The sequence below is a fragment of the Ischnura elegans genome, chromosome 3 (genome assembly GCF_921293095.1).
Source record: "Ischnura elegans chromosome 3, ioIscEleg1.1, whole genome shotgun sequence".
Taxonomy (NCBI): domain Eukaryota; kingdom Metazoa; phylum Arthropoda; class Insecta; order Odonata; family Coenagrionidae; genus Ischnura; species Ischnura elegans.
Window position 1 is genome coordinate 47125437 of NC_060248.1, and position 16013 is coordinate 47141449.

At 40.4% G+C, this 16013-nt stretch overlaps 1 protein-coding gene across 3 annotated transcripts in view; it reads right to left on the reverse strand.

Moving 5' to 3' along the window:
- Positions 1–16013, reverse strand: part of LOC124155730 (transcription factor AP-2-beta) — a 419283-nt gene that overhangs the window by 109379 nt on the left and 293891 nt on the right. For all 3 annotated transcript variants that reach the window (XM_046529793.1, XM_046529792.1, XM_046529794.1), the window contains one exon: positions 15762–15996. In XM_046529793.1, the coding sequence (XP_046385749.1) occupies positions 15762–15996 (235 nt within the window). The remainder of the gene's footprint in view (positions 1–15761; positions 15997–16013) is intronic.

Below are 16013 nucleotides of genomic sequence, written 5' to 3' on the forward strand. Positions count from 1 at the left end.
CGGCGATAAAGCGAGGTGAAGCGACGGAAAACCGGTTCAAATATGCCTCGAAAATGTTTGCCTCGACGGCGCACAAAAAGTGAACGATTTTACGCAAGACGTCATATAACGCCGACAGTTCTAATTTTTTCCCCCACGGAAGTTTTTGTGCGAAAATCTCCGCAATTGAACTATTTGTCGAGTGGTTATGCTCGGGTTAGCGTGGTCTTCTTAAGCGCCTCTATCTATCGAATATCTCAAACGGGAAATAAAAAAATCGACAGGAGAGAATAAGTGTGATTGTTACAATCAATTTTACTTAAAAATTTTGAGAATAGTGCATTTCGGTATCAATAGAAAATGCTATAGGGAAAATAAATCACCGTTCAACATAATTTAAGATTAGAAGCACATAGGAGAATATTCCAAAGGTTCATTATACTTTGACGATATAATGCAAAAACGTTATTTAAATGTGATTTTTTCTCGGATATTACTTCAAAATAACAGCCCCAAATCTGCGAGATCACAGGCAGATTGGGTCACCATTTATTTCTAAACATGTGGAGCTAACACTTGATAAGCTTTGTATAGGTACAGACATGAAAATGTAAAAATATTACATCAATTCTAACCATACTTGCTAGCTGATAAATTCATAAAATTATTCCTCTGATAAAAAATTATGGAGCCATATCTCCGCTTTTTATCTTGTGTTCCACATATTGCGGTGGATGAAATTAAGATACGAATTATTTTACAGAGATCGGGAACATGAAATGAATAGGAATATCGTGCGGAAAATAAACCAGTGGCATAATCCGTACAGTACTTTTTGGACTACTATTAGATATAATGATCCGAGAAAAAAGTAAATTGCAATAACTCTTTTACCTATATTTGTAAAGGTTTGACTTATATTTTTTTATTAATTTCTCCAATCAAGTGTCAAGTCAATATTCACTATACAGCTAGTGATCTCTTTCCTCGTTCGAAATTTGACTTCCCACGAGCACATTTCTTTATTTCTTCAGCCTTCAAATTTTACTCTCGCCAGTCGGAAGACTTCATCGTCGAGTTTAATGCCCCTCTCGTCGCCGCGCAAAACCCAAGATTCGAGACAGGCGAGGAGAAAAGGGACCCGTCGACCATTTCTCTCGTTTTTCCTCGCCGTGATAAGGGGAATGACAGAGCGGGCATGTGAAAGAGCCGAGAGATAGATCGCCAGGGACGGAGAGTAAGCGATTGAAATCACGGGATGGGGGCAAGCATCGAACGAGTGCTCCAAAAGTGATCACTCATTATTACTTGGGTCTCCTATGATTACTTTCACACTTACTAGGGTTTCTTAAGCGTTAAAACGAATACATAGATACAAAATACTATGGATAGAAAGATGAATACCCCAGCAAATGGGTTCCAGACTCATGATTTTATTGAAATAATTGGTCATGCACAGTGGCGTAGCCAGAGATTTCGTTCGGGGAGGGTCCAAAACCATGGGAGAAAATGCTTGAAAAATAGGGTGGGCACAAATTATTGGTTTTTAAACTAATTTTTAAACTTTTAATAATCGAAAAAACTTCATTTTTTAGAGAAATATTTTTTAAATTCATGATTTATCAATATTTCGTTTTCTTTTATGAAGGAAGGAAAATAATTTTGCTTTTACATTTCGGGGGGGGGGGGTGGGTTCGTACCCCCCTGGCACCCCGTGGCTACGTCACTGGCCACACATTTGCAGGGTTGATTTAGTATTCTTATAACTCACAGTACCACACGCTACCGTAAAATGATTAAGATTATACCGCTCAAACGATTTTGATTATCGAATATGTCGCTCTACAAGCGTGATCTGCACTATCCTCAGATTGGAAATAAATCAGCGGCCTTGAGAAAACTTTAAGTAAAAACTATTAAGCCTTTATTGACTCTCGTAAAATGATTCAAAATGAAATAATCCCAACCTAAATGCCGCTTTCAGCAGATGACGATAGGTCTGCAAGATATGCTGAGAATAACTCCACACTAATGCTTCCTGGATTTAAAAAAGTTCAATTCACACAACAGAAGGTCCAAGTGTTGTGGACCCGTCAAAACGAATCTATTGAAAACTTAGGAGGAAGCATTTGTTTTTCTGAAGGATTACTGATAATTCAGCGACATTAAGATGCCTGTTCAACATGATGATTAAGACCTTAATAATCCCAATTCCCTGTAACTTTGCAGGTAAGAATAAAGTTGCTGTTCTGCGGAATTCATTGAGAGAATATTTGACAATATTTAAATGAATAAATCATCCTGAGGGGATTTAAAAAATCTGCTACCACACTACTCCGAAAACCCTAATACACATACTTCTATCGATTTATTTTTTTTCACAAAAATTGAAAGAACCGACTTTAAGTAGGTATATTGAAGCGATGTGTCTTCAAATCACATCTCTTGACTTTCCACACCCACACAATAAATATTACTTAGATATGCAAGCCAAAGCGATTACAATAGCTAGAAAATTTAGCAGAAAATTACGGCAAATGGCTAGAAAAAAGCGTGATAGACTATTGTGGCGAAAATATGTCCACCGCAAACCAATAAATAACCTGAAGGAGCACATATACCATAGATGGCGATGGGAGGTAGGCAGTCGAGAGGATGTGTTGTGGTCCGGGAAGTGGCCTTTACGGGCAGCCGCGGAATTATTATCTGCCGTTCGGAATCTCCCGTTTGCACGTACCCAAGCGAATGGCGACCGTGGTGCCGTCTCCGGGTTCGCGGACCGAAATGAAAACCGCACATAATGCAAACATCCGCTTTACGGAACGATGATAATGCTTTTAAGGACCAGGTGGCCTGATACCTTTGCATCTCCGCATGGAAAAAAATTGACAATGTAGCCGTCCGAGATTACGACTGAGAGAGCAAAAAAAACCAATCCGCGAAAGATTGGGATTTATGACCCATTTTCGGTTGATGTCGTGCAAAAAATATCCACTCAGGTGTTTTCCGCGTACTTCATTCGATCAGTGAATCATATGGCGAAACAAAAACCTGGGAGCCAAATAATGATACCGGCATGGAATTCATTTGTAAAAGTAGGTTTAAAACGTATTCAGAAAGAGGAATATATTATCATATGAAAAATATTATCGATTATTTTTAAAAAAGGAAACCGTAAATAAAAGTGTGCAATTAGAAAAGCAGAGTAATTTTCGTAAATACGAATAAATTTGCATAGACAAAATTGTTGGAGATTCCAGAAATACATTTCATTTAACTGACGATACATTTAAAAACTTCAATAATGATACTATTTAAAAACCAATCCACTATATCGGAGAACTTTTAAAGTGAGAAGAATCTAGGGCGATGGATAGAAAACAACGCTAATTCATAAGATAGGAATTCATGCTGAAATTCAGCAATTTAAGTAAACAAAGCAGTTAACGCAACAAAAATAAATTCAGTGATCGGAAGCATGTGTTCAACTTTGTGGGTGTGGACATTTATTTGGACACGGGGCAAATGAGGTATTTCGTTAACGCGGGCCAGCGGGTACAAACGTCACGGGATTCAGAAGAATGTCATTATGTGACTGAGAAAATCAGCAGTCTTTCGAAGATGGAAATTAGTGGCGAAATCCCCCTCAAACGACCTCTATAGTCAACGTCGGCCCTTCTAAACAAGACTGCGGAAATAGTACAAACATCTTCGGCGGGGAACGGGAAATGCGTTGGAACTGGAAACAGAACTAACTAGAGGAGCAAGTTAGAGCTGACTAGACTACATTACTTACGCTACACAGAGGGTCCACTGACATGCAAACGTCCTCGAAAGTAGTTACTGGACCATTTTAACCGCCACCATAAAACTCGTTACAGAATCCCAGCTATGATTTATGAGGCGATTGGAGCGGGCAGTGAATTTCTCTGATGGAACGCGAAAGTTATATTTCCTAGCGATCGTTCGCTCTTAAACTAAAATGCGACCGATATTAGAGCGAAATACATCTAACAGAGGAATTAAATTACGGGTCTCCCTCAAAATGATGCAATTATTGGACGACCAATGCACTTGTCTCTGGGACTAATAACACGGCGAGGCAACGGAGAACGTTCCGAGGGGGAAAAAAAAATGGAATTCATACTTATGCATGAGATGTGGAAGATAAAGCTTGCAATGATCTAGTTGGGAGTAGCACAGGCGCGCGATGCATAGCTCCCTACAGTAAGTAACTCTCTCAGCCACAAACGAGCGAAAGTGAGTTATTACACGAAGTGAGTCACACTTCAGACTTAATTCCCATAATATTTTACTCGAAAGTTTACGGTACTGTTTGATGGCAGAATTTTATTTCAGAACGAATAATTTACAGCAAAAAGGATCTATATCAAACAAATAAGTTAGGGAATTCAATTTTTCTCCGAACTGAATGGGTAATGATACCTGCATGACTTGAATGGCTAGTTAGCTTGGCAATTAAAGAAGCTTAACATGCAAAACGTTGTCGTTCATTAAGCTGTACACTTGGTACTTGGTACATTGTAACATACTAAATTGAGCTTATGAAAAATTCGTTATACCTCGCCCGAAAACCGGGCGGTGACACCTGCAGCATTAATTATGAAGCGTTTGATTATAATTAAATGCTTCATAATTATGCTACATACGAGGTTTCGCTGTTATACTAACATTATGAGGGAATTTCGGGTAATAAAAGAGATCAAGAGAGGGTAGGTATACTATATACAGGTAGAGGTAGGTAACTAGCAAAATAACTGTTCACAAAATATTATACCAACTGTATAAACACTGATTAATATTTCTGTAAAGAGGAGAAAATCTTAGGAAACGATTTCATAACCTTAAGGTCCTTCTTTGCTTAATTAAATCAGTGCCTTGGATATAATGATAGTTGAGGTTGCCGCAAGTTCAAAATAACCTTTCCTGATTTTACGATATCAATCGAAATAATATAAATATAAAATTAAAAAATGCCAAGTTTGGTGGCTGCAAAAAATGTTCTGCACAGGAGTTTTGTAGTCTTTCAGATACGGGAAATGGCATTTAAGACTTGAGCTTAATTATCAGAATTTCATAAAAACTCTCCAATTCTACAAAAAAACATCGATTTCTCGATTAAAATACATTAAGTTAACTGGCGATGGCCCAATGACGCCAAAATTATTGTGCTGTACCGCAAAAACATACTTACGAAGCAATTAAAGGTGTCGTTCCTTCGCATTTAAAATGCAGTTACATCGCAAAGGAGTTACTATTAGTTCGTAAACTAAGGCTGAATTTAAAAAAAATAATTCCACCGTCGGGAAAAAATATGGGTAAAAACTCTACAGTTCACTGATATGAACGGAGTATGGTGAACCACCGAGTCATCAGGAACACGGGCCGCACGCGATGATAGTAATTGCTAATTACGCCATAAGATGCTCCCGCGCTGCGTCTAGTGGAAGAGAAGGCAGCCTGGGGGGGCTCCGACGGGTTCAAATTGGAGCGCCCCACCGCAGCTAATCCTTAAACATCCTTCCCCTTCCACATGTAGTCGAAAAAACTGCACCACCATCAACGCTTGTTCTCCACGCCAAGAGAGAGAGAGAGAGACTCCGCGTCTCCCTACGAGAATTTTTTTCACGCGGGGCGATAACATGCAATGCCTCGTCCCTTTGGAAGATAACTGTCGTCTTTGGCAGCGGCATTCTCCGGGGGGGTTTGCCCGCGGGCAAGATGGACCGTTAGGCCGGAGAGATTCTGTGCAACAGCGGGATGCCGCGACCGCACACAAACATTCACTCATTTAAAAGGACCGAGGACGCATACTTGAGAGCGTTCGTGAGATCACAAATACTCGAGTAGGTATACCGCCAAGGCAATCTATCACTCGATCTGGGAACCGTAAAATAGGTCTACTTGAGCGCGTTGAGTTTGAGTAGAATTGAAGGAAAAAGGACTATATCGAATGCATTTGGCGGTGGTTTAAAATATCGATTTAGCACATTAAAAAAAGTGACCTAGTCTAGAGAAGAACCCAAATTCTTTCTATTAGCCTCCTCGGTCCTGGCGAATTGTATGCAATACATCGACGTTAGAATGTTTTCCAGCTTTGCTAAGTTAATGTCGTTATTGCCACTAGCACAGAGCTTCCTGGCAGTGGACAGCATTATACCGAAGCATGATTCACATAAATCGCTAATATTGTTTGCTAGCACATATATTTAATCAGAAAACATGAAACTCGAACCAAAAATAACGGAATATATTCTCCGGGACTGAGGAGGTTAGATGAGACGAGTTAGTCTAAGTTTCACATAGGGCGTATGCTACCGTTGTGGTCTCAAGTATCCTAAATTTAGACTACTCAAAAAATTTGGTGAGTACTCCAGTGCCATTTTAGTAGCAGAAAACCTTTATTGAAGTACATTCGGGACATCCCTAACTTCAGTGACCTTAATAAGCCACCTGAAATACTGGCGAAACTATTGTCTACAAAGATGGACACACGTGGTGCCTATCCCGTAAAACTGCTTAATCTTCACCACGCCACCAAAGCCTACAGAATGGTTTATGAAGGGTGGGGGAGAAATCTGAGTGGTGTTTCAACCAAATCCAACACTCCTAACCAATACACGAATTTGAAAAAATACGAGATTTCAATTAAGTGGTCGTAAAGGAAGTCCTGTTACCGGTGTGTGACGGAGAGAGAAGCCATCTGGTAATTTGCTTCGGGAAATTATTTTCACTCCGGAGATATTTCGGTGAATGATTTATCTGGCAATTATCTCACGTCATAAAACTGTTAATCACTGATGAAAAAATCATTACGTCTTTGACGTCTGTAACCAGATACATCAATTTAAAAGGAATCGAAAGAATAATTCTTTATATCAATTTAAACTTGAAGGAGATTAAATTGAATAAAAAGAGCCATTACTCCCGATATTAATGTTTTCAACTTCATGCTAATATGATGGAATAAGAAAAATATACCCGTTAAAAGTGGGTCATCGTTTCTTGCGTTAGTCGCGAAAAATGTATTCATCGTCATGCCGCGAATTACCCTAGCTTTGCAGGTGAAGGAGCTGTTGACAGCATGAGGATAATTCATTCATTTTTTTATTTACTTATTTTAACTTTATTTATTTTATTCCTAAATCACCGAATACATCTCATTCTGGCCATTTTACCTCGCAGTATTAAACAAATCTAACACTTAGAAACCGTAAATGAAACCTATCCTGGCGAAACCTACCTTTGCGAGACTCGAACCCGCGATCTGTTGTTTGGCATGCGAGGACTTTACCCCGCCGCCACCGGCCATGAATTGATTTTAATTGTTCTTGCAGTATTTCTAAACTCAAGGCATAAACAATTTCGAATAACTATAAAAGGCTAACAAATTATTCATGCGCTTGCAGCGCCAATCAGTCGACGTATCGTTGGGTTAACTTGGACATCAGGACAGGGAACGGAGATTGTATCGCCGCGGCATAGAAAGCCTCACAAAACGGGGAGGGAGGATTTGTCTGTAAAATATTTCGCAAAAAACATACCTGAGCCAGAGAAGAATACTGATGGTCGCAAGAGCTCATTTGTTTCTCGTATTCTCGCTATTAGATCTTATTCGGTAAAACGCTTTCACTTCAACGGTGAAATAAAAAAAAATAACTTTAAGACTGCAAGAGTCCGACGCAGATAATTTACCGGCCAATCGGTCGAGGTGCTTCGCTAAACAAACGGTTGGGTAATTCATTTTAAATTACGGCAATGGAAGAGTCAAAGCGATACAACTTTCTCACTCGCGTGCGATTGAAGGAGGTGACGTTGGTACGCATGTTCGGGATAAGGAAAGCACCGTTACGGAGTCTATGCGGCAGGATTCATTTTTGCGGAAGAGCTTGTCTTATTTAGCATTTACAGCGCGTATATAATAAGTGGCTTCAATAATGTTTTCTCTTCTCCGTTTGAGAATAAAATATTTATTATTTACGCAACGAAGACGTATGCACGCGGTGACGCGCTCCGTTAGTCACGAGAGCGACTCATGCGAAGCCGAACGGAGAGAAAAAAAGGAGGCACGGACACACAAAACGCACGGAGAAAAATATACGGAAAGGGATGTTTCGACATTGTCCAGGGAACGGTAAAGTGAAAATGCGGACCACAGCCGAATCCGTCGAGCAGGTTTCCTTTCTCTTCTTGTCACTTCCTTCGAAAAACATTCAGGACCTATTATTTGCGGCAATTATTCATCAAATTTCAATATTCCCGCCGGCCACGCACGGGTCTCAGCCGGGAAATCAAAACGACCACATTCAAAAAACATAACGGCACTCGAGATAAATGCCCAACATTTGCAGTTACGAATGGAGATTAAATTGTGATTTGGGGATGGCGATTTCTTCTACTGTTCAACCATTTTATACACATCGGAATTCCTCCATCTCGTGATTTTTAACCGCTTGAGAAGATCTCAAGCATTTATAATACAAAAAACGTGATTCAAGTCAAATCGCGGGTTTGGAGGGTAAAGGAGAATAGTAGCTTCAATACTATGGATGTAAGAATGTAAGGGATGACGCTGCAATGGAAGAAACTAAAAGAGACACGTGACTTTTTCCAGCAAATTGGTGCAATCGTAAAATCTCTTGACTGCGCCGGAAAATAATATAGAACTTGCGAAAAATGGTAACGATCACAGTAATAATTCTCGTCAATGATCGATAAAACGCATTTCTCATAAAAATTCGGGTATTATCTCATAGTATTATTAATATTCAAAATAAATGAGAAACACTGAACCCATTTTTACGACGGTAAATTCTTACAACATACACCAATTCTTTCTTCATCGAGGTACGATATGAGGTAAATGACATACGTGGATAGAATTTTACAGTTAAAAATGCTCACAGTGAAAGCATATGAAGATTTATGGGATATGAATAGGAATAGAATGCAAACGATACGGCTGAAGTACCATATGATGAAGGATAATGTCCAAATACTGGGATATAATCGAGGGAAACTGGGAATTTCAACCATATTTGAGCGCAAGCCACAATGCTAAAGTAGGCAGATACCTCTACATCGCCACTCCATACATACTGAAGGGGAAGAGAAGTAATTAATCAGCATACGCTGGCGATTAAATCCGGAACTGGCACTGGACGCAGGTAACTGGTCAACTAGGGGCAAGGAGTAGCCCAAAACAAACGAACAAGAACGCATAAGTCGGAGAATACAGAAGGTAATAAATTTCCATTGCGCAAGTCTACGAAAGCACAGGTGGGTCGTGCGGGCTGGAAAGCAATGCGCTTCGACTATTAATTACCCAGGGCGCAGCCGCGACCAAGAGGAAGTAACGCAACTGTGTAGGAGAGGTTCTATATTGCTAAGGGATGCCACAGGATGGACCAAGGGGACTGCATAGAGGAGGCCCAATTTCAACCCGAAATTGGCTGATTTCCGTTGCCACTTCGGTGGCATTTTAATCGGTTTTCAAAATTGTCCGCGGTTCGGTGATGAGTGCAATGCGATCCTTTTCTTTCCAATATTTTGCATAATACTGTTTGGAAGTGCGAGAAAAACCATTGAAAAGTTATGAATTTGATACGCCATAATCATCATGTATAAAAATTTCTGTTTGTACCCCTATTTGTACCTTATTACCCTGTAATACTGGGATCACTTTGTCCGTCAGCGACGCGAGTGGTGACTTTTGTAAACCCATTTAAATGCGCACTGGGTGATAACAATTTTGTGGGCGACTTGAGGATCCTCTTTTGTAATATTAGTGGGATGGACGTTCGGAATGCATTTAGATAGAGATTTAGTACGGATTAAGGGGAAAGAAAACGAATCAGGGCCAAAAATGGCCAACCTAAAATACACGAGCGCATGGTAGAAATGAGTGATGCCAACACTTCAAAGCGGCATTCACGGTGCGAAACGAAACACACGGCGCTACTGAGGAATGGCAAGAAAGATTTGATGATTAAATCGCAGCCGCTCCAACGTAATTAAGGTCATTTTATTTCATTAACCTCACCGTCTCTCCGTAATTAATATAGATATGCCGGGCCAGTTGAGAAAAAAAGTACTTTAAACATGTTATTCTTTTCTTTCTAGGTTGCCAAGGCAAAAAGAGAAACCATAAATCGAAATTGGATGATGGTCATCGCCCAGTTATTTTTTCAGCCCAAGCAACTCGAATATGAAAAAGATCCATAATGAAGCAGTCAAGAACTGTGACCTAGAAAGCCAATGTATTTAACGACGTTCGTTTCCACTCGTTAAAGCATTCATTTCAAATTAAACACTGAAATAGACAATATTGATGGAGCTGTGATAAGTCAGGCATGTATTATTTAAGGAAACCGTTTCAAGAAAATATTGGCTGTGACACTTTAATCTGGTCTCATTCCATACGCTAATGTCTTCGGAAGTTTAGTGGAAGAAACAATATTATTAATCGAATCATATTCAAAAGTTCATAAATTTGCCAGCAAAATTTAGAGCTTTTTGGGCGAATGACCAACTTTTGTATTCCGAAAAAACAAAGTCAGGAAAAGAAGCAGGTAAAAGGTAAAAATAGATGCCAAAAGAGAAATTTTTCGATAAGACAGCAATTTGACGGAGCACATGGATCGGAATCTCACATGCTACGCACACATACTCCCGTGGACCCGTTTCGACTACACCAACATAATCCATTCGCAAGAACACTCACCAAGTGGATAAGTCAATAATTTATCGCTCGCCTCCATGTGCTGAAGAAGCATGCATGGGGTGAGATCGGCAAGCCAGCGAGGAGGAAGGGAATGATAGGAGAATTAGGGACGGATTGAGGAACCAACAGGCAAAGGAAAGAATACTGGTATTAGAATGGGTATGCTCACCAATTTTCCGTTTAATTTATGATTATAATTCTATTCGATAAATATAATGACGAGCATTATGTAAAAAAATGAGTGAATGCATTTTTTGATCCATCGCCTACCTTCAAAGTCCATCACCCTTTGCCAAACAGGGGCAAGGAGACTTTTTGACGTTGCTTTTATCCTTCTAACTAAAATAAATGGAATTGCGAAAAATTCCACGTGATAAAAATTGGGAGAGGAAGGGATTCGTTTTTTTTGCCAATATTACGTGGTATAAGTGAAGGCGAAAACTTTGTCGTTAAATAAGTACTGAGAGTGTTGATAAGGATTTCTTGAAGCCAAAAACATACTGATATGTCAACTGCATGGATTAACAGGCGAGGGTTCAGGATATTCAATTAGAATCGAGATCAAGGAAAATGATTTATCCCCAGTGGGATTTCCGCATTTTGAGTGCACTAGCGGGTTACTCCGTAAAGATGCACCTGGCCAGTCTAATATTTTCAAAACCTATTTTTTCTTTCACCTCCACAACTGCATAAATTAAAATGCGTTTTTAGGCCGTAGTTAAAAAGATCTTATTGAAGACAAACGGCAGAAGGAACAAATGGAGAGTGAGACAGAGGTGGCGGTAGACGATACCAGCTCTGATGAAATCTCTCCGTTGTTTACGTACCTCCGCACGGCGAAGGGCGATAGATTCGCGAGATAATACTCTGCTACCTAATCATAAGCCTAATCTACCTCCTACCGTACCCCAAGCAGAATGGAAATAGGCGTTCGGAGGAGTATATCCTTTTCTCAAAATGGAGTGGCTGGAACTCAAACCACCTCGCTAGAATAAACACAGTACGTTACATCCTCCTCGTAGCCAACTGATAACCCATTTCGCGCTAATGGGATGTTCAACTTTGTACGTGAAAATATGACTCCAAGCTGCACCGGTTTTCATAACAGAGTGTTACGAAAGCGTTTTCGGGCACCAAAATATTATCTCAAAGCCTTCCAATATTCCTTGCAACTTAATTTTCCATCTTTTTCCAAAAAAGTCCATTCCGTTTCAAAGGTTTGAGTGATACCATAAGTGACAAATTTTTGAATATAATAATAGTTTAACAAAATTGTCAAACCTTAAAGGGTCATCTCGCAACTAGATACTTCCTGTACAAAGACTATTCCATGCCCAAACTAATTAGCCTTTGAAATATGAATGAACGGAAGCTAGAAACGTTTTATCAACGTTTCAGTGTGAGCACTTACATGCGACAGCTTTATAAATAATTAATAGAAAATTTCTCAAATTACATTATAACCGCAGCAGTGATGAATTTTTCGTAATCAGTGAGGTGACCTCTGTCATACGTTTTGACTGTTCTCTAATTAGTAAACAAATCATCAATTTCCATGAAAAAACAAGCATAAAAATTTTAAAAATTGAAGAAGACTTCTCAACAATATAAATGTGTACCACGGTTCATTAGATATAAATTTTTGGAAAAGACTTGCATCCATCCTTGCATTCATAAAATGACAACTATTTCATTTACTATTCGAAGAAATGATGGGCTCAGCAAAAATGTGGTCTTATCCAATAATCATTGACTAAATTACGGCGAAAAAACTACAACATACTTTTATTGGCGTCAAATACTTAAAAACCTTTTACTACGTCTTCGAAAGGCATTGATAACCTTTGAAATAACCCATACATGACAATATGTGTTCATAATAACCCAATGCCCTAAATTGTTTGGATGATTACGATGCAAATATCGACAGCTATGAATAAGATTCTATCTCATTTAATTCATCAAATCGACATGCTAAACCGAATGATCTTCCGGCAAGTGATCTCTAAAAGCAGACTGAAACTCAATTTAGACATCGCGAACAAACGTTAAAAAAAGATGATGTATTCTGGCAGTTACATTCAGCTTAAATCGAATTTAAAGGTTCGGTGCTGTAGCTTTCAGAGCTAAAAACGGTCTATCACAGGCCAGTCTCTTAGAAAGTGGGACCTTTTTGCTTTGGCTGTGTACCCATCACTGACGCAGGGTGGGTGGTTGGCAAACGGAATGGTTGACAGATAAAGGACATGAACGGGGAAAGGGAGAAAGCTTGAAGGGAGGATCGTGAGGAGACGATTGCTCCACCCACGAGTGGCCAGCGCTCTTCCCGGGGCTGTATCTCGTACGGGGCGGCCGATCATCGCGAGATGTGGACGCAGCGGGGGTCTGCCGAGGTTGGGACCCTGCGGAATGGAAACCCCACACACTCTCTCTCTCTCTCCGAGGTCCCCCCCCCTTGATGTCACGCAAAGGGAGCTGAGTTATTGGAAACCGATGACCGCTTGCCTTTACCCTCCAGCGACTGCTAATGCCTGACGTCACCTTTAACGAAAGTTGTTCAACTTTAACATTCGACTACTCTCTCTCTCGGTCAAATAGCGAACGAATTTTCAATCCATCGGCTGAGACCTCGTCGCTTCTTGCCAGGCTCTTTGCTCGAATTAGCCCGCATAATAAAACTCACTAGACTTAGCATGAGGATATCCTCTCGGAGTTAGATTAATTTTGGCTTCAAAAGATGCAAGAAGTTCCAAAGCATGCTCTGCATAAATAGATATCACCTCTTCACTACTACATGTCAAAGCATCAAAAAACGATAAAACCACTAGTAACATCAGCTAAGAGACCAGATGAGATTACATGTCTTATAACCGTGGCAAATTGTATTGCTTTGCTAAGTTACTCCTATTTATAGCCAAATATTTTACCGATTTTATTTCTTTGATAGGATTAGAATGAACGAATTATTCATTAATGTATAAAATTCAATTAAACATCCAATCTGCAGTCTTTAGGCGACAATCAATCGAATTGCATAATTTCATTTAAATCAGAATTTATACATTTTCATCATGGCTAGTAACTTCAACTTAATGACAACCTTGATTCAAGTGCGCTTATTCATCAATACTCAGATACAAAAACGTAAATGGAGAGAAATTAATAGCGGCGATACTGAAAGCAACTGCAGGAAATCCCAATGTCCTATTTCTTTTCATGCCACTTAAACACTCGAAAACAAGGACGTAAATGAAGTCGGATACGAATTTTCATTTTCCGAATGGGGTTTATTTCATCACGGCAGTACAAGGGGTGTATATATTCTTTCCTTCGAGATCCCACTCACGAAAACGGAATCACCTCGCTTCTTTTTTTTATATTCCCAACGGGTAAACTAAGGGTGTGGCTCTTTCAGAGCCAAATGGAAATTGCACGCCCTGTACTTGGCTGCGCGCATCTGCCTCCGAAGTGAAGGCTGTTCCCACGCCCTACTCTCCGGCGACCGGTGGCCCAAATCACTTATCGCCGATTCATTCATCCTGCTTCTGCCTTCTTCTCCACACACTTGAACTTCATTTGCTCCTTTTGGCTCCAGCGCTTCCTCGACGCACCGAGAATCCGTCCCCAAAACAACATCACGAACGCCATCACGGCACCATAATATAACCCGAGTGGATTAACTCAATCTTAACTTTCGGGAACGAATGAAATGATTTACTTTTTTAGCCTCCCCCAGAAGTCGAGCGTGAGAAACCGGTGCATTTCTGACCCCCATATCTCGTTTGCAAATCTGGATTGGTCTTCCTCATCACTAGAATTATGAGTTTAAAATATTGAGATCAAAAGACCACCGTTTCCAGGAGGTACTTAGGCGGTCAAGGGGACATTCATGGTCGCAAATTCCCTAATTTTTTTATATTTAGATCTTCGGAAATAAGTGTACCCATTTTCTCTTGGCCGAAATACTTCACACGCCAGCATGAGGCTATGTATCCTTACTACCAGTTCAACAAAATATGGCTTTAATCAGCTTTAGTAGCGTCAAATACTTTTATCAGATCAAGTAAACTGAACTTCCTGTCTAAAAATATTCCTTTCAGCTCCTGTACATCCTCTACTGACTTATACTACTTTTGCGCCCCATAAAGACCATTTGCAAACGTTTTTGCAGCGATAAATCAAGCAATGTAACAATGAAAATTCGTCTGGCTCCATTTAGGTGGTTTACGTTTGTGAACTTGGGTTGTAGCTATGTCAAAATTAAAAATCAAAAGGATCTTTCCGCAGAAATTTAACTACTTGACTGACCAAGATTTCGGCACATCTTGCCATAATCATCATTGACATGAAGGTCATGACGGACATCATGTAGTAGGAAGAACCAATTTACATTTCACTTGGAAGGTACCATTGTTTTTTTAAATTTTGGGTGCGAATTATCTACCTTGTTCTGAACTGTTACTTCACAGGGTGGGCTAATTTAGGAGTAAAACAGTCAATAAAATCGAAGGGGATGATTAAAGGGAATAAGCGGGGGAAATAAGAGCAAGAGAGAAAAGCAAGAATGAGGTAATGAAATCTTCTCGGGTTTTTCCACCGGGCAAGATGGCTGTAGGCCGGCATTTTTATAGGTACCTCTGCGATTGTTCTCAGGGCAATAGGGATCGAAACTTTGGCCTACAAGAAACCAGCCCGGTGGAGAACCCGAGAAGATTTCAGCAGTATCATACGCCAGGAAAGAACAAAATCGTATGAGAGGGAGAGAAGCCAAGCCAGGGGGTACAAGTGATATTTTTCTCAACAGAGTAAGGTAAAGTTAATTGTTAGAAGAGATACACAAAATTTGGTTGCCATTGAATACGAGTGAGTCTCTGCTCTGTGCTGACATCGAGCGGAAAATCAAATGCACTAATAAATATCTAATTTATCTGGTTTGTTTTCTATACCTAATTTCGGTTCCTAACACTACATAGAAAAAAGAAATCACTTGTACCCCTTGGCTTCTCACCAAATCTCCTATATTAAGGGTGGTACTCACCTCCGGAGCACTCCGCCGAGCAGGGAGGCGTTGAGGCACTCAGGCGGGGACAGCCTTCTCTGCACCTCGCCCACGGTCACCTTGTACTTGGAGGTGGAGGAGAGGAGCGAGAGGCGGCCGGGGACGCTGCAGAACACGTCGGTGGTGGTGCCCGAGCCCCCGCCGCCCCCTCCGCCCCCGCCCCCACCCACGCCCCCCAGCAGCATGTCCTTCTGGTCGTGACGCGGTTTCATGCCTGCAAAAGAGACGACA